Source organism: Trifolium pratense, linkage group LG6 (genome assembly GCF_020283565.1).
Source record: "Trifolium pratense cultivar HEN17-A07 linkage group LG6, ARS_RC_1.1, whole genome shotgun sequence".
In the NCBI taxonomy this organism is placed as follows: Eukaryota; Viridiplantae; Streptophyta; class Magnoliopsida; order Fabales; family Fabaceae; genus Trifolium; species Trifolium pratense.
Genome location: NC_060064.1, coordinates 19,229,957 through 19,249,245, shown reverse-complemented (window position 1 = coordinate 19,249,245; position 19,289 = coordinate 19,229,957). Strand labels below are relative to the sequence as shown.

The window sequence follows — 19,289 nt, the reverse complement described above, 5'->3', positions numbered from 1 at the left end:
GTATGGTGCACCAAATTAACTACTCCCTCCGTCCCAAATTATAAGGGAAAAAATGCCATTTTTTTTGTCCCAAATTATAAGAGAAAAAATCATTTTTAAGAATGTTTTTTTCTTATTTTCATAAAATTAAATGCAAATTGCATTTAATTTCTTCTCTCTCTCATTTTCTCAATAAACAACAACCAATAAAAATTATTTTTACATCTTTCTATGCAACTTATTCCAAGGAAAACCCACAAAATCATACTTCAAATTCTCATGTTTTACTTTTTCTTAATAAGTGTGATTTTTTTATTTTCCCTTATAATTTGGGACGGAGGGAGTATTTGTTTATGTTAGAAAAAGCAGTATAAAAGAAAGTAATATATTGAATGATTTGAATCCCAAGCCTGTTCCATTTAATTTTGTTGAGAAGAAACATTTCCATCACGTAAAACCCTGCCTATCCCTTTTCTCGTTCATTTTCATTCAGAACAAACATCAAACACCATGAGCGCATCTCCAAACAACAACTCTTCTTCCACCACCACCACTGCCGCCACCACCACCCTCGACAACTACTTCCTCGAAACCCTAATGGACAGACTTCAACTTCGTGGTCCAGACAACAAACCTCTCTTCGATAAATCCTACGACGATTTCCTTTTCAGCGAAGAAGAAGATGATGACGACGACGAAGAAAACCAACCCGGTGCTTACCAAGACGCAAAACAAGCAATCTACAAAGAAGAATCTAAGCTTGAAGCTGAAATCATCAAATTAATCCTCACTGGAAAAGGAGATACTCTGAAACCAAATTCCGGTGAAGCAATTTCACTTCGCGAAAGCAATATTTGTGTTGGGTGTCATGAGGAAGAAGAAGGGGAGTATGTTGTGTGGGAATGGCATGGACATATTATGGGGTATACTGATGAACATGGGTTTGCTCCTGAGTATATTTATGGGAATTACTTTCAAAGAATTGTGCCTGTTGAGCGTTCTGATGCTGTGCCTGTTGAAGATGATGCAGTGAATAAGGGTTTGAAGGATTTGATTGATGGTGCTGTTAGTACCAACCCTGGTAGGATTCTTCATCGCAATCTCAATGCTGGGAATATTTATACCAGGTACCTAATTTTACATTTTTGTCAATGCAATTCATTTTGTTCGATTTTGAGTAGTTTTTATTGGTATTCATTCAGTAGTTTTTATTTCTTTCAATTTTGAGTTTTTATTTTGTATACTATTATTACTCACATGCTATGTGCTTTGGTTGTGGATGAATTTAGATGTTACTGTTAGGATGTTGGATTTTGTCTTTAGTGTTTAGGAGTATAGATGCAAGGTTATAAATAATTGTCGCTTTAAGGTTGCAGTTGTCGCGGTGTGAATTAATCACAACAGCACATAGATCTTGTACTACCACATATATATATATATATATATATATATATATATATATATATATATATATATATATATATATATATATATGTGTGTGTGTGTGTGTGTGTATAATAACTTAAATTAAGAGATAGATATGAATTTTTGAACTAGGGAAAGAGCTAAAAGGAGACCATCTCAATTGAAAAAAAATGGAATTCTCTGTCCATTTGCATTTTGTCGCGACTGTAATGGCGTATCAATGTTACTTTTTTTCACTGTATAAAAATGGGGAAAAATGGTTACGGTGGCTGCTGATACTGTTTTTTACTCTGCCGTTTTCTCGGTAACGTACCATTTTTTAAAACCTTGTTTAGATGGTAATTAATCACAAATGGGGTTTCAGAAGGCCTGTGTCATGGGCATTTTACCTCTCTGAGTCGTTTAAAATTTGAATTTTTTTTTGCGTCTATCTAATGATATTTATGGGCAAGACGAGTAATTAACTATTTCTTAAGACAAAATGATTAATATGAGATTGTATGAATGGGTTATAAGGAAAGCCACGCCTTTAGTCCTTAACAAAAGTGGTCGAAGAAAACCTTTTAAGTTCTCTTAACCCTGACAAGGTTTTGCTTACAAAACTAGCTATGATGTTCTTCATGTTGGTGATGTATGACACCTTTAATCCTTCACAGAAGGGGTCGAAGAAAATCTTTTAAGTTCTCCTAGCCCCGACAAGGTTTTTCTTGATAGGCCATACCGATGCATTGTTATCATTATATAAAGAAAATGACTATGGTGTTCTAACATAATAAATCACATTATATTGTGTGTGATTTATTATGTTAGAAGTGTTATAATATACTTTTGAGCATTTTTTATGCGTTTTATTGCATCGAGTGCAACTTTACCACTGAATTGAATGTTTTATGCTTTTATATTTGGTTTCTCTCATGTTCTCTACTGAAATCTACAGGTTCTAAGAAATTCGTCATTGGAATTTCATAAGTGGTTGCAGGCAGAGGTTGAAGCCATCATCTCGTTCCCTTTGTGAAGCAAAGATTGCTTTCCATTTTCCCTGTGCAAATCTCAAGATTAAGCTTGCATCTGTATGTCTATTTGAGCTTTAAAATCCTACTTGTAAAGGATGCGAGACATGGTTTATTAATAATTCATTATCTTTCCTTGGCGAATTAAGGGAGGAAAGTGAAAGGAAAGAAAGATGCATATACTTGTTGTGGTAAAAAAAAATTCACACAAATTTCTTCTTCCTCTTTGTATGTAGCTCTATGTTCTGTATGTTCTGTTTTTCACTGTGCGGCGCCTGCACATTTTTTTTCTTCTTTTTTGCATGTTATGCACTGTTGCACAATTGCAACATAGCATTAGGTAGATCATTCCTTATGTTTGGTGAGAGTTTGGGCACTAAAGCGAATTTGGGCACAGCTGATTTTTGTGTTTCAACTTGTGAATTGTGAACTGTGTGACTGCCACTCTGTTTTCTTTATGTTTGGCTATTCAAATTTTGCCGCCGGTAGAAGGATTATTGTCTTTTATGGGCACTGTCACTTTGCATTTGTCATTCATTTCTTATTAAGCTCGTTGTGATCAATTATGAAATAGATTCTCTAATTTTCAAATTTAAATAGCTTGGTTAAATTTGAATAGTATATATAGACTCTTTTACTCCCTTTAATCACCACTTCACTTGTTGTTTATATCAGAGATTGGCTCCAAATTCATTAAACCACTTTAAAACTTTCTTGCTTTTGATCATTCTAATCTATTACAGTACTAATTTTTGTTTGAAAAATTATAGTAATATATTATCAAACATATCTTTAAACCCTATTATAATTAAAAAAACAACAGCTTTTAACTTCTTTTTTTTTTTTTATAAAAAATGTAAGATTTATGGTTAAAAGAGCTTATACACCTAAAAAAAATTAGGTCAAACGGTATCTATGTCTCAAGGACGATCGTAAAAAATTCTCATTCAAAAAGTATTTAGCTTTGAATATTCTTGACACCAAAACATCTGGATTGGTTAAGAAATCTCAACCTTGCTTCCCCAAACATTGCTAAATTAAAGCAGTGAATGCTCCGAAATCCCCTGCCACCCCATTCTTTCCTCACAGTAAGTCTATCCCAACTCATCCATCTAATACCCTTCTGATTTTCACCTTTCGCACCCCACCAAAAGGAGTTTAGCATCTTTTCTATATTTCTTCTTCTATAGATGTTGGAAGAAGAAAAACTCCCATGCAACATGAAGGAATAGCCTGGGCAACTGATTTTATCATGATTTTCGTCTCTGCTTGTGACAACATTTATATAGTGGAATATGACTTTCTTACTACTCCAACTAGAAATTCTCTTCCAAATTCTATCTTTTATATAGTGGAATATGACTTTCTTACTTCTCCCAATCATGGATGAAAGACCTAGATATTTTCCGATACCAAAACATTCATTCAGCCGTAAAATATTAGATATAACATTTCTACTAAAAAATATTTCTGACTTCGTCATGTTAATCATTTGACCTAAAGCATTGGCATAAGTATCTAGAATTCCTTTTAGAGCATTAGTTTTAGGCTCATTTGCTCTAAAGAATAAAAAACTATCATCATCGGCAAAGAGTAAATGACATATGGATGGAGCCCTTTTACATACCTTTATCCCATGTAGAGTACCATTTCTTTCCGCTTGTTTGATTAGAGCGGACATCATAGAATTGTATTAAGTGTATGATTTTATGGTGGAAAAAATTGATTTTGGTTAAAATGAAGTTGAAGATAAAATGATTTATGTTCAAATACAAGTAAAAGTGAGTTGAAAATTAAATTTGCGTACAAAAATTTATTCTAGAATAAAAAGTTACAATTTCTAACTTCAAGTAGAATAAATTCTGAAGACAAAATCAATTCTATTTTAGACAAATCAAACATATCAAAATCAATTTTGTTTCAGACTGGGCCAAAGGGTCAACCACGTACTGGACTAGGTTACTCGACTGTTAAGTAACAACACATACTAGATTATAGGTGATCATCTCCCTTTTCACAACGAGTACAATCATACTTTAAAATTAACTATATCACCAGCCAAAGTCCTATCACAATGACTTCCACCGTCTTATCAAATCTCAGGTCTAAAGAAGATCATTGTGTATAGGTACCACCCGTGACCTCCTTCACAACGGGTACCATCATCAGCTACAACAACTATATTATCAGTCAAGTCTTATCACAACGACTTCCATCATCTTATCATCCAGATCTCAGGTCCAGAGAGGATAAATTCTAAACCTCTGAAGGTAATTTAGTTATCATTTAATTGGTGGTTCTTTGCTTTAGGAATGAACCAAAGGATCTAGTACTATCATGTACTAACGAACAATGAAGATAGTTACTAGTCGAATAAATCCGTTTCTTGCTCTATAACTCCTTCAGCTGTCTACTTTATATGAGTACTTATAGTCATAGATCGAATTTGGTACTGCATTTTCATTATTTGTCTTGAGTAAAGTTGAGGCTTAAAAACAATTGCGATCTCATAACCGGTTATGTAGTACAATGACATATAGTTGCTCAAAAAAAAATCTTTTCTTTTTATAAGAAGAAAAAATATATCTATATATATTATAAAAAAAATAGCTTAAATAAGTTTTTGTCCTGTAAATATGAGTTTTATTTTTAATTCCCATAAAATTCTTCAACAACTTTTGATCTCTCAAATATTATTTATCACAACTTTTAATTCATACTTTTAATCAAACTCTTGTATATTTTTATATTTTTGAATGGTTTTTTGTATTATAAGAACATCTCTCATAAAAATTTATAATTTTTATATTTGAGTAAACTGTCAAATACCCCTCTGAAATTTTAAAATTTGTCAAATACCCTCCTGAAATTTTAAAATTCGTCACTAACATTCAGAATCCACGTCAGGGGTAATTTAATTTTTATATTGTTTTTTTTTGTCATGAATATTGTTTTAATTTTTATCAAAAAGAAAACAATCGTTATTTCGTATTAAAACCTATGAAGCCATGATATGTGATACGATACCGATACGATACGACACCGATACGGAAAAAATTTCAAAATTCCCGATACGATACGTCTGGGATACATTATTTAAAAATTAAATTTAAAATTAAATATATAAATGCACAATATATAAACATAACTAAAATCGATAATGATAAAAATTAACATTCAACTTACTCAAAATAAGAAAACAAGTAACAATTACATATATTAAGTTAAGTACTACCCAAAAGGAGGGGGTGGGATGGGTAGCTTAACTGGTCAAGTTAGTTGAGCTAAGAGTTAAGGAGTTGGTGGTCCATAGTTCAAGTCATGACAAGGAAAAAAACTAATAAAGACATAGTTGATAACATCATACTCTAACATTCAATACTTAAGAGAAAATACGAAATGTATCCGTCTCCTCTCTGACGTTTCAATTATCAAAGAACATTAATTGTCGATGCTTCTCCGATACGTGTATCAAAAAATATCGAATAAATATAAATATCAAATACGTATCGAAAACGATATTTTGCAATTTTTAATTAAAATCATAATCTTTGTGAATTTAGTGATACGGTACTTAAAAAAAAAAAAAAGATACCAACAATAACAGCAACAGCAACAGCAACAGCAACACGTGACAAAGACACCGATTATTCCAAACCTGCTCTGAATTTTCGGAACAACCTAGTCCTTTCATCATATCATATATATATAAAATAAAATCACATTATTTCATTTCATTTCATAAACCCTTTTTCTTTTGATTATTTCTTCTTACTTTGATTCCTACTCATTCATTCAACACTTTCCTTCTACCCTCATCAAAATATTCTCGTTACCTTCGCCCTCTTCAAATGGCCTCCATCAATTTCACAATCGATTCAGTTTCTGTGTTAAACCCTAAACTCAATCATCATAATACTCGTCTATCTCTTCCTCATTCTTCAACCTTTCACCCTTTACTCAAACACAACCGCACTTTCAAACTCTCCCTTCACTCCATTCCTTTCAATCAACGGAAACCGTTAACCGTCACTTTCGCTGCTCCTCAACATGACTCTGTAAGTACAAAAGGAACTCACTTTATTTATTTTTACTCAAATGGGGTTATGCTCTATGCTAAACTCAGTACATTCATTGCTCTCAATCAATGTACTCCTTCCTGCCTTAATTATAAGCTAATATTGTATATTTGGATTTATTGAATAGCTGATGTATCTAATCTTAAATATAGACCGGATACATTTGAATATTTGCTTTGCTTATAATTAAGCCGGTAGAGAGTATGTACCAAATTTCAATTTAAATCTGGAGGGGGCTGGAATCACCGGATGTCAGAAATGATCCCGAACCACCTGTAGTGAAAAGTTAAATGGATTTTTTTTTTGGGGAAATTTAGCCTGTGTCCCATGTTATAAGCAAAAATCCACTTCATTAAATAACTGATGCATTGGTCTATATATAATATAGACCAGATACATCAATTGTTCTGTGAATCTAAAAACTACTGAACTTTTGCTTATAACAAGGAACATAAGGAGTAGATAGATGGATGGATATTAATCCAGAACTCTTCCTTTTGCCATTTTCAGATGTATTAAGAAAAATAGGTATTTCAATGTTTTAGAAACTGAACCGGACAACGAACCGGATGCCACAGGTAATGGTAAAACTGGGATCAAACTGCCAAAATAACCAAACCATAGTGAACGTGTGCAGTTTGGTTTCAAAAGCTGTTGTATTTAATGTGTCCATTTTGTATATGAATATTACTAACATATCCTTTTATATATAGATACTAGGAAGCACGGACATCTCTATGATTAGGTGTGTCGCGGTGTCCGACACGTGTCGGGGTCCGACACTTCTATGACACTCGTACGACACGTGTCGGATAGGTCAGACCGGTGTCCAAAAAAAGTCAATTTTTCCTTAACTTTGACACTCCTTTGATCAGTGTCCGACACGTGTAAGAGACTCACACGACACGTGTCGGACAAGTGTCCCAAAAACAATTATTTTTTACATATCTACAAGAGTTAAAGATGCGTCGAAAGAACAATATTGATTAATGAGGGATTGAAGACATTGCATTTTGATTACAATAATTATAGTTTTTTCGATAGTAGATGGATAAATAAAGGTAAAATATTATTACATCTTGTTTTAAAACTTTTTTTAAGAAATAACTTGCTAAACTTAGATTTACATGTATATATTTTGATTTTCAATTTATATCTTTTATAAATATGTAGCGGTTTCAGTGTCTTATATTCTTTACATTAACGGTGTCGCCGTGTCCGTGTCAGTGTCATGTTGCGGTATCCGTGTTGGAGTGTGTGCTTCATAGTATAGATATATTCAATTTCAACTCTGAATTTTTGTCTTCTAAGAAAAATTAGTGGCCTTGATAAGGGGTATATGTTAAAAACAATAAAAAAAGAATGTATCTAGTAATTTGAAATGAAACATATATTTAGGGACACATTATTTTTCTAGAAGGTGCTGCTTATATAATTAAGAACATAGTGGTTAGTTAGAATCATTCAATGTTTCTCGAATTTGCTAATGTGGATTGTGAATTGTGTAGGATCATGGTGAAGTTGAAGTGGAGAAGGGGAATGATGTTGGTTCAGAGGAGGAATCACAAGAAGCGTGGAAGCAGGCTTTGGATACATTCAAGGAACAAGCTTTGAAGGTTCAAGGGGTTTCTCAGGAGGCTTATGAAGTGTATTCTAAGAAGGCCGTTGTCATTTTGAAGGATACTGCAGATCAGTTGAAGATACATGCTGATAAGGCGAAACAAGATTTGAGTGTTGTGGCAAAGGAAATTACTGAAGAAGGAAAAGAGTATTTTTCTTCTGCTACCGAGAATTCACCTGATGTGAAGGAAATTGTGGAGACTTTTACCTCCCCTGATGATGATCTCAGCAATGTTTCTGGAGTTCGGGACTTTTATGTTGGTATACCCTATGGTATGTATTTATGGCTGTTGTCTGGTATATGAATTTTGAAATGGGAATTTATTTTTAGGAATGATTTTTTGCCTAACATAATGCAGAGACTGTCGAGATGCATTTAAAATTAATAAGGTTTTAAGTTGCAGTCGTGGTTAAGCACTAATACAACAATCATTAATATGGCGGAAAATTGTGAGTAAATGTGGCTGCAATTGTGGTTACGATGCGGTTTCAGAAACCTTTCAAACTATGATATTGCAGCTGCAATTGTGGGGGGACTGGAAAAACTAAGGAAACTGAAGTTAGATTTTTTATTGACACATTCAGGCTCAGTCTCTATAAGGCAGTAGTGCTCCTACTAATGGGGATTATAATTTATGCCTGTAAGGATTAGCCTTTTGTATGACTTATATATGCTAATAAGGATTGGTATTGATTATTCTCTAAGAGAGGTAAAGTCATTATCAATGGCGGATGACATATTATGATTTCCAGTCAAAATCCTGCCATATCACAGCCGCCTATGGCAGAATCATAGGGGATATAATAGGCATGATGGCGTATGGCCTATGAAGCTGACATACACTCTTTGGATTAGGCGTGTCCTGGTGTCGGACACCGACACAACACCGGCACAACACCGGCACATGTCATTTTTACAAATTCTCGGTGTCGACATGTCTGTGTTGTGTCCGATGTCCTTGTCTGTGTCCCTGCTTCATAGCCTATAGTGGCTGAGTCAGTGTCAGAAGTCCCACATTGGCTAGAGGTATGGCAAAGATAACCTTTATAAGTGTAGTGCAAACCTCAACTCTCAAGCTAGCTTTTGTGGTTGAGTATAGGCCTCTCAAATTCTAATATGGTATTAGAGCCTATCCTAGATCCATTTGTTGTTTGTCGTGGAGACCTCCCATAATTGGGCCACCCGTTGCTGTTGATTCCACGTTCCAGCTTGTTCAGTCCTGGACGTGTGGGAGTGTGTTAGAAGTCCCACATTGGCTAGAGATATGACAAAGATAGCCTTTATAAGTGTAGTGCAACCCTCAACTCTCAAGCTAGCTTTTGTGGTTGAGTATAGGCCTCTCAAATTCTAATAGTCAAATCTCGCTATGCCATAGCACCATGGCGCCGTGTTGCTGTTGGTGCCTTTCTGAATGTTGTGATGATTAATAGGGCCCATGGTAGTTAAAATTGCAATATTCCTCGTTGGATTGAACACCCTTTTTGTTTTTAAGTTCTATGTTTTGTAATTTTATTTTTTTTGTATATTTCATGTTGTTAACTTGTTTCTTTAAAATTGTGAATTTGTAATTCATGAGCTGTATATTACCTTGTTATGCATTTTCAATGCAAGTTCTAAATAACTGTTTGTGGTGATTTACATTTGATCGTTGTTATTTATATTATGTAAGAGACAGAGTGTGCATGAAATTTTTCATTTTAGGCATGATCTTATGATTTGTGTTATTTATATTATCGTTGTTATTTATATTATGGAAGAGAGAGTGTGTGCATGACTTATATGTGATATGATATGATTCTGCTATTATTTTGCAGGTTTGGTACTCTCTCTGGGTGGATTCCTTTCCTTTATGATAACCGGAAGCATTGCAGCAATAAGGTTTGGGGTGATTTTAGGCGGTGTCCTATTGGCTTTAAGCATTTCAAGCCTGAAATCATATAAGAAAGGACAGCCCTCTTCTCTAGGTTTGAAAGGAGGCCAAACAGGTAAGATCATAAGCTTTATATGTAACAAAAAATGCTGAATCAATTTTTTATTATTTTTAATTTTAAAAAGGGTTATATGAATATTAAAATTAAATATTAGTCCTTAAGTTTTGAAACAGTATCACACCAAGTTGTCAAAAATGAAATCTCCTACCGAGGGTTGGAAGGGGTGAAAAAAAAAATTAAATTGAGGAATTGGAAGACCCTAACCTAATGAAATTGCAAAATCGTATGTGCGCCTTTGAATCACAATAAACGATTAATTTGACCTAAATAGGTTGTGTACAAACTCATGAGTAATGAGTCACACAAGGTCACGTCTTAACTTAAAAGTTATGAGTTAACAATTCCAAATAGAGAAAATATAAGGTTCGATCTGAGGAGGAACGTTGTGATATTAGGTCACAATGGGGATATAATTTACAGTTAACCCACTAGAATGGCATTAAAGTGGGCATCTGAATTGCATAAGCTTGCCAATCTCCCAAGTATTCGAGTTTTCAAATTGATCCTCTACCAATCACACCAAGATGTGTGCGCAAGATTGGGCAACAGTGTTGAACTGTTGGATCGTGCAATCATACAAGTTTAATTGCAATTTTGATGAGGAGAGGGGTAACTCAATTGCTTTGAGCTAAGGGTTAAATGAATTAAGGAGTTAAAGAACCAGGGTTCAAGTCCTCATGAAGGCGAAAAAGTACTAACATTAACAATTAATTACTAACTTTGGCTGTTTAAAAGAAAACAAAAAATTGCAATTTTGACAACAGCATTCATGCAACCGATTATCATTGGTTTAATTGTAAAATATTTGTAAATGTAACAAATATGTTAGCCTAAATTTTATATGCCATTTGTGTTTAGCCTAAATGTAACAAATATTTGTGCATTTAAGGGTTTAAATTCTGCTTTCCTGTACAATTGGTGCCTCTTATCTGCTTTAAATTAATTGTCTTTTGTTAGCAAAAGTTTAAATACTCGACGAATTGTGATCAAATATATTATAACAAGAGATTAAACAATACATTATTTACATTCCAATGATACATAAAATACACTGTTCTATTCTAGATCATGATGTTTCCATCTCTCTGATATTTTAAACATCAACTATTTTTTGTAATTCATTGGTAGTTTTATTTCTTCAATTATGTCTGTTTATCCCTTGTGGAGCTGATTTTAAATTACTTGTTGGGCTTGCAGTAATAGCAGGTATCTTGTTTCTGCGTGAGATCATCTCAGTTGGCAGAGTAAGAGATAGTTTGTATTGAACATCTGTCAAATTAAGTATAATTTTCCTGCTCATAAAAACACAATATGTTTCAAACTTCTAATAATTGCTTGTTCTTTGTTCCTTTTCCCAGGGATCAACCTATTTCACTGCCTTGATCAGGTTCTTGAAACTTTATTATTTTACTTACATATATCTTCATTTTAGAGACTCTAGCATTTTTCGTTATCCCACGCCGCTCTTTACCGATAATGTCAACCACTTGCTGCTGTTTCATGTTTAAGTAAAACTTCAGCGATATTGAATTGAAATCAGTTTAATTAGAGTTACAAATGGCGGTGTCCTGACATTGCATGTGGGCCGACAAATAATTGCTAATTGGAAATTAAGAATGTTGGAAAATTGCAAAAGACTAAACAGAAAACTCTGCTAGCATATTATGTTTCTATTTAACCTGCAGAAATTCAGATCGAAAATTGAATGTCATTTGGCTCATTCTTTTGTCCAATTCTTTGATCTTTCACAATAATTAATATTTTGCTGTATAATAACATTGTTTAGCATTTGCAGTGGTGCGGTAGTGGCATTTTACGTCTATAGACTGGTTTTGGAGGGTAAAACACAAAAAGGTTCAAACTTGGAAGGTGAAGCAGGAAACTAGTTCATTGATAAGGTTAGCCTAATCAATTTATAGATATCATATTTTAGTCCTAACAAATTTCAGTTGAACATACAAGAAAAAGATATTCTTTTCGACATACAAACGTCGTTTTTGCATCATGAATGTAATCGTTTTCTATTTGCAATTCAGTATCAAGTGGAAGATCCGTGTGATGATTGGATAAAAACTGAAGATCTGCATGAAGACCTTCATTTGTTGTCAGGCAGAATAGGCAAATATCTTGTCAATATGTAGCAGAATCGGTCATCCTAGAAACGACATATAGTCGATTTACTTTTGCGAACGCATGCAATTTTTTTTTTTTTTGAGTTGGATGTCATAAAAAATTGTGAATCTCAAATTATTGATCTTTGGTCATATGTGGAAGAATTGAGTATGGTTGTTAAGATTTAGATTTGGTTTGTTAATGCTATATTTTTAGCTGAAAATTTTAGGTATCTTTAGGGAGTATTTAACTATTTTTATCTCTTCTGTTATTGCTATTTTAGCATATAAATAAATTAAGTTTATTTTATTGTAAGAAAAATTACTCCCAAAGACATCCAAGACATCTATAAGACTAATTCAACACATATTACCAATATTATTATTAGGTTAGATTCATTATATATCACTTAAGTTCAATCTCGAGACCTTACCATTATTTTTGTTAGTTTCAATGATACTTGGTCTATAGAAAGGTAAAACAAGAAGGTAAACCATAATTTTAGTCTCGGTGTAACTCGGGAACACACAAGCTCGATCAAGCAACATCTACCTACACAAGTTCGATCAGGAGATAGAAGGATCTGACAAAAGTACGAAATTCTCGTGGTCACTCGTTCCTCACTTGTTCCAATCCTAGTAAAGAGTTTCAGATCCAATTTTACACTACATACGAAATTCCATTATGGCTCTCACTGTTTGATTTAACTGCTCAAATATAATTTTGAGCGGTTAATTTATTTCTTATTTGTATTTTTTGTCGATTAATTTGGTCTATATAATTACTAATATGATTACTAGAAAAGAGAAATTAGAATGTGTTTTGAATATTGATACATTCAAGAATTTAATGTGAGATTAATAAAAAAAATTGTGAATGATTATATACTCTTTTTTTTAGTCAAGTAGCCTAGTGGCTAGAAAATTCACCTTAAAGGTGAATAAGAGCATCCACAATGGAGATACTCGTTTTTGAGTACTTACTGAACCCCACGTGTATACATCACTCATTTATAATTTTTTAATTAATAGTACTTAATAAGTACTCAATCCCTCCAACTCAGATCTCTTAAAAAGTTCTAAATGGGTCTCACCAATAACATATTCCACCAATAACTATACATCAATATAAATGGGACCCAGAAAAACAAAATAGATACTACTTCTTATTGTAGAACCAATACACATTATGTACTCTTTGTGTTTTGCTCCAATGAGGGTACCTATTAGGTACTAGTACTTAAAAAAATAAGTACCCACCATTGGAGATGGTCTAAGAGATGTTGGGTTGGAGGGATTGGGTACTTATTAGGTACTATTATTAAAAAAATTATAAATGAATGATGTGTATACGTGAGATCCAGTTAAGTACTAAAAAATGAGTATCTCCAATGTGGATGCTCTAAGTGGAGTATTCCGAATTCAAATTCGTACTGCTGCACATGTTCCTACCAACTAAAGTATACTTACGTAAAGAATATTTATTTTTATTTTTATTTATATCGGCGCTGAAGATCGAATGTCATGCATATTATCCAAAGAGCTCGCCTATAAATCATCAAACTTCTGACAGAGGTCCCGATCTCATTTCATAAACCCTTTCTTCTCTTTAATTCTTTCTTCTTGGTTTGATTTCTACTCTTTCCTCCACCCTCACCAAAATTCTCGTTACCTTCACCATCTTCAATCTCTCTGTACTAAATGACCTCCATCAATTTCACTATCAATTCAGTTTCTGCGTTAAACCCTAAACTCAATCATCATAATGCTCGTCACTCTCTTCTCCATTCTCCAACCTTTCACCCATTTCTCAAACAAAACCGCACTTTCAAACCCTCCCTTCAGAAACCGTTAACCGTCACTTTCGTTGCACCTCAACATGACTCTGTAAGTTGTTTTCTCAAATGGCGTTATCCTCTTTCTACTATACTCAATACACCATTCGTTTCTCAATCAATGCATGTTCCAACTCTAAAGGGGCTTATAATTAGGAAGATAGGTAGTAGTAGTGGTAGTTAGTTAGAATTATTCGAAATTGTTGAATTTGCTAATGCTGATTGTGAACTTGAACTATATAGGATCATGGTGAAGTTGAGGTGGAGAAGGGGAATATGTTGGAACAGTTGAAGATACAGGTTGATAAGGTAACTCATGCTTTGGATGCTGTGACAAAGAAATTTATTACCGAAGAAGGAAACGAGTCTTTTTCTTATACCACCGCGAAGGAAATTATTGAGACTTTTAGCATCCCTGTTGATGATCTCTTCAGCAATGTTTCTGGAATTCGGGACTTTTATGTTGGTATACCCTACGGTATGTAATTCTGGCTGTTGTGTTGTAAATGAATTTTTAAATGGGAATTTATTTTTATGAATCATTTGTTGCCTACATAATGCAGAAACTGTTGAGTTGCATTTAAATTTAATAAGGTTGCAGTTGTGGTTACATACTAACACAACAATCATTGCGATCAGGAGGGGGCTGACCCCCGAACCAGATTAGGCGGTCCTGTTGACCGGATAAGATAATGGTGGTGAAAACAAAACACAACAATCATTAATATAACGTACAATTGTGAATAAATGTGGTTGCAATTGTGGTTATGATGTGGTTTCAGAAACCTTTCAAACTATGATATTGCAGCAGAAATTGTGGCTGTGGACCGTAAATTGAAATCATGGACTAGTTTATTTATTGATGTTGTTGATTATCATGTAAGAGAGGTAAAGTTGTTATCAATGGCGGATGATATATTTATGGTTTCCAGCCTAAAATCTGCCATATAAATATGGCGTTACGGCTGCCTATGGTGGAATCACAGCGGATATAATAGGCTTGGTGGCCTATGGCGGCTGAGACAGAACCCGCTATACCATAACACCATGGTGCCATTGCGATGGCAAATTGGCAACACTGGTCCTTATAAGGAATGATGTTATTGGTGTCTTTCTGAATGTTGGGCTGATTAATAGGGCCCATGGTAGTTCAAATTGCAATTTTCCTCGCTGGATTGTTATTGTACACCCTTATGGTTTTTAAGTTCTATCTGTTGTAAATTTTTTATATATTTAGTGTTGTTAACTTGTTTCTTTTAATGCAGTGAATTTTTTTTTTGTGAGCTGTATATTACCTTGTTATGCATTTTCAATGCAAGTGATAGAACACCAAGATCCCGTATTTACATGAGCACTATTTATAGAAGTAATTAGAATGAGGGAGAAGAAGAGTTAGTGGTATTTTATGGGAGTTAGTGACATTTTATGGGAATAAATCTGTTAGAAAAGGGATGGAAGGGTAGTGAGGAAGGCATTCAGAAAGTTGATAAGAATTTGTTTAGGAGAGATATCTCTCTGATCTAGGAGGATTGCTATGGGAGGAGTGTTTCACACTCTGGTTTATGATTTCAGTTTGTGCTTCTACCATTGTAGAGCCTTTGTGCTCAATCTTTTCCATAGATAAAATATAGTTTCATTAATATCAAAAAAAAAAATATATAGTTTCATTGTCTTGATTTAAAGAAATAGTGTGTGCAATGTGCATTTAATTTTGCTTTCCAGACATATCTTATGATTTGTGTTATGATGTTGTATCACACAATTTATGTTTTTGCTCACATTACCATTCATACATTGGGTATCGATTTTGACATCCATAATAGGGCCGGCTCATTGACCTCAATATCAGTATTGTACATATGTCATCTCATTAAATGATTTTGTAAACATATATAAACATTAATTGTATGACTTTTATTATGCTGACTGGAAACATTTTGTTCTCCTTTCCCAATATTTATGTGTGATATGATACTGGTATTATTTTTCAGGTTACATACTATCTTGGGGTGGCTTCCTTTCCTTTATGATAACCGGAAGCATTGCAGCAATAAGGTTTGGGCTGGTTTTAGGTGGTGCCCTATTAGCTTTAAGCATTTTAAGTCTGAAATCATATAGGAAAGGAAAGCCCTCTTTTCTAGCTTTGATAGGCCAGACAGGTAAGATCATATGATTGTTTTTTTTTTGGTCAAGTAGTCTAATGGCTAGAAATTCACCTCTTGAGGTGAATAAGTGGGAGATCCCGGGTTCGAACCCTGGCCCTGCACATAAAATGCAATATCCTTACCAACTGAGCTATGCTCAAGGGGATGATAAGATCATATGATTTATATGTAACAAAAAATGCTGAATCAATTTTATATTATTTTAAATTTTAAAAAGGGTTATATGAATAAGAAAATTAAATAGTAGTTTGCAATAATATCACAACATGATTGGCAAAAATGAAATCTCCCACCTAGGATTGGAAGGGGTGAGAAAACATTTAAATTGAGGAATTGGAAGACCTTACTGAAATTGCAAAATTATATATATGACCATCTCTGAATCACAACAAACAATTAATTGGACTTAAAATAGGTTGCGTACAAAATCATGAGTCACAAGGTCGCATCTTAACTTAAAGTTGCGAGTTAACAACTCCAAATAGAGAAAACATAAGATTCAATCTAAGGAGGAAGGTTGTGAGATTAGGTCACAATGGGGATGGAATTTACATTAGAGGTGTGAGCATCTGAATTGCAGAAGCTTGCCAATCTCCCAAGTATTCAAGTTTTCTATGTGATCCTATATCAATCACACCAAGACATGATTTTAGGTGTGCACAGGATTGTGCGCAACAGTGTTGAACTATGGGATCACGCAACCAATTATCATTGGTTTAATTTTAAAATATTTGTAAATGTAACAAATATGTTAGCATGAATTTTATATGCCGACATTGTTTATATTTTCTTCAAAAATCGTAGTTATAAGTTCCAATTGATTTATTGGGTTTGACCGTTTCCTATTTGTCTTTTACTTATTTGATCTGTGTTTACTTTTAAAAAATATGAAAAGTATGGGTTGGAAACACCAAATTAGCCCTACTGAACTGAAACATTGTAATGCTGACTTGCAATTGTTTCACGAAAGTGTTGCATATTTTAGGGTTTAAATTGGTGCCTATTATCTGCTTTAATTGTCTTCTGTTAGCAAAAGTTTAAATACTCAGCAAATTGTGATCAAATATATTATAATAAGAAGATTAAACAATACATTATTTACATTCCAATGATACTTAAAATGCGCTGTTCTATTCTAGATAATGATGTTTCCATCTCTGATATTTTAAACATCAACTATTTTTTGTAATTGATGGGTGGTTTTCTTTTTTCAATTATGTCTGTTTATGCTGATTTTAAACTACTTGTTGGGCTTGCAGCAATAGCAAGTATCTTGTTTCTGCGGAAGATCGGCTCAGTTGGCAGAGTAAGAGATAGTTTTTATTTAACATTTGTCAAAACAAATCTAAATTATCTGCTCATAAAAATGCTATATGTTTCAAACTTTAATAATTGCTTGTTCTCGTTTCCTTTTCCCAGGGATCAACTTATTTCACTGCCTTGATCAGGTTCTTGAATCTCTAGCATTTTTCGTTTTCCCACGCTGACCTTCACCGATAATGTCAACCTCTTGCTGCTGTTTCATGTTCAAGTCAAACTTCAGCGGTTCTATTTCATGTTTTCCCACGCTGACCTTGATCAGATTTTATTAGTTACAAACGGTGGTGTCGTGACATTGCATTTGGGCTGACAAATAATTGCTAATTGGAAATTAAGAATGTTGGAAAATTGCAATTCTGTCGGAAGCTTATAAAACAACGGATTTTGCAAAAGACTAAACAGAAAACCCAGCTAGCATAATCGGATTTCTATATAACCTGCAGAAATGCAGATCGTAAAGTGAATGTCATTTGGCTCATTCTCATAATCTCATTCTTTTGTCCAATTCGATCTTTCACAATAATTAATACTTAGCTGTATAATAACATTGTTTAGCATTTGCAGTGGCGCGGTAGTGGCATTTTATGTCTATAGACTGGTTTTGGATGGTAAAACACAAAAAGGTTCAAACTTGGAAGGTGAAGCAGGAAACTAGTTCAGTGATAAGGTTAGCCTATTCAATTTATACATATCATATTTTAGTCCTAACAAAAGTTCAGTTGAACATACATGAAAAATATATTATTTTCAACATACAGAAGTCCTTTTTGCAGCAAGAATGTAATCGTTTTCTATTTGCAATTCAGCGTCAAGTGGATGATCCGTGTGATGATCAGATAAAAACTGAAGTTCTGCGTGAAGACATAGTAGATTTAGGTGATTATTTATTTCTTTGATATTCACTGGCTGGATGGTCAAGACTCGTTGCTGATGGTGGTTAGGGTTACTGGTAAACGATTAATGGCAATATGCATTAATATTTTTGGTAGCAGAACGTACTCCTGTGGTGAAAAGAACAATGAGCACTGCTCCATGAATATTCTTTTTGAAGTCATGGATGGAAAAAAATCAGAGCATGGGAAATCTTGATATAGTACTCTAGTGTATAACTATGATGATTTTATGAATGAAATCTATTTTAGATGGGATTTTATGAACTGGTTGTATTAATTTTTTGAAAAGTAGTAACTCCTTGCATGCTTCACTCAACAACAACAACAACAATAATAATAATAATAATAATAATAATAAAGTTACTATATTCAGTTGTTTCTTCCTTTACCAATTTATCAATTAAAATTTGCATTAATAAAATGAGTTGAGTAAAATGGTCTTAGTTTTAAAGAATAAGAAACAAAAATAGTATTTTAAAAGTCGGTGTGATAAAATAATTTTATAAAAATTAATATGACAATATAGGTGCATAAATATTCTAACATATAAAGATTCTATGCAGTTGCATTTTCACGTATTGTCCTCATTTTGCAAACTGCAGATCCTCTGATCAAAATAAGGTAGCTCATATTTCAATTGTATTGTATATATTTCAAGTGAAATATGAGTCGGCTAATTTTGATTGGATGGTGCATTGCAAGAAATGCATAAAAACTGTAAGTGCCTTAAATTCAATTTCTTTTCAACTTGTGCAATGCTCTCAATATCTATTTCACAAGTCACCACACCACTTGTAGACTTGTATATAGTTGTATTACCACCACTGCCAAGTGCTCCCCAACACTGTCAACTAGAAAAA

At 33.6% G+C, this 19,289-nt stretch overlaps 3 protein-coding genes across 5 annotated transcripts; all 3 read left to right on the top strand.

Moving 5' to 3' along the window:
* Window positions 1-378: 378 nt before the first annotated feature.
* Window positions 379-2,810, top strand: LOC123889478. The gene is made up of 2 exons (XM_045938825.1): window positions 379-1,106; window positions 2,342-2,810. Exons 1-2 carry the CDS (start codon window positions 490-492, stop codon window positions 2,346-2,348), a joined length of 624 nt encoding a protein of 207 aa, XP_045794781.1. The 5' UTR covers window positions 379-489; the 3' UTR covers window positions 2,349-2,810.
* A 3,171-nt stretch (window positions 2,811-5,981) lies between these two features.
* On the top strand, window positions 5,982-12,440 carry LOC123888591 (protein FATTY ACID EXPORT 3, chloroplastic-like). Of its 2 annotated transcripts, XM_045937668.1 has the most exons (7): window positions 5,982-6,472; window positions 8,002-8,386; window positions 9,929-10,099; window positions 11,303-11,349; window positions 11,464-11,492; window positions 11,901-12,003; window positions 12,142-12,440. In XM_045937668.1, exons 1-6 carry the CDS (start codon window positions 6,266-6,268, stop codon window positions 11,989-11,991), a joined length of 930 nt encoding a protein of 309 aa, XP_045793624.1. In that variant the 5' UTR covers window positions 5,982-6,265; the 3' UTR covers window positions 11,992-12,003; window positions 12,142-12,440. The 2 variants fall into 2 exon arrangements, 1 of the variants encoding a protein (XP_045793624.1); XR_006802211.1 differs by having other exon boundaries at window positions 6,068-6,472; window positions 11,464-12,003.
* Window positions 12,441-13,732: 1,292 nt separating this feature from the next.
* LOC123888592 (protein FATTY ACID EXPORT 3, chloroplastic-like) lies at window positions 13,733-18,693 on the top strand. 2 transcript variants are annotated; one of them, XM_045937669.1, is made up of 7 exons: window positions 13,734-14,103; window positions 14,295-14,529; window positions 16,043-16,210; window positions 17,476-17,522; window positions 17,636-17,664; window positions 18,101-18,203; window positions 18,343-18,693. In XM_045937669.1, exons 1-6 carry the CDS (start codon window positions 13,918-13,920, stop codon window positions 18,189-18,191), a joined length of 756 nt encoding a protein of 251 aa, XP_045793625.1. In that variant the 5' UTR covers window positions 13,734-13,917; the 3' UTR covers window positions 18,192-18,203; window positions 18,343-18,693. The 2 variants fall into 2 exon arrangements, with proteins under 2 accessions (XP_045793626.1, XP_045793625.1); XM_045937670.1 differs by lacking the exon at window positions 16,043-16,210 and having other exon boundaries at window positions 13,733-14,103.
* Window positions 18,694-19,289: the final 596 nt, after the last annotated feature.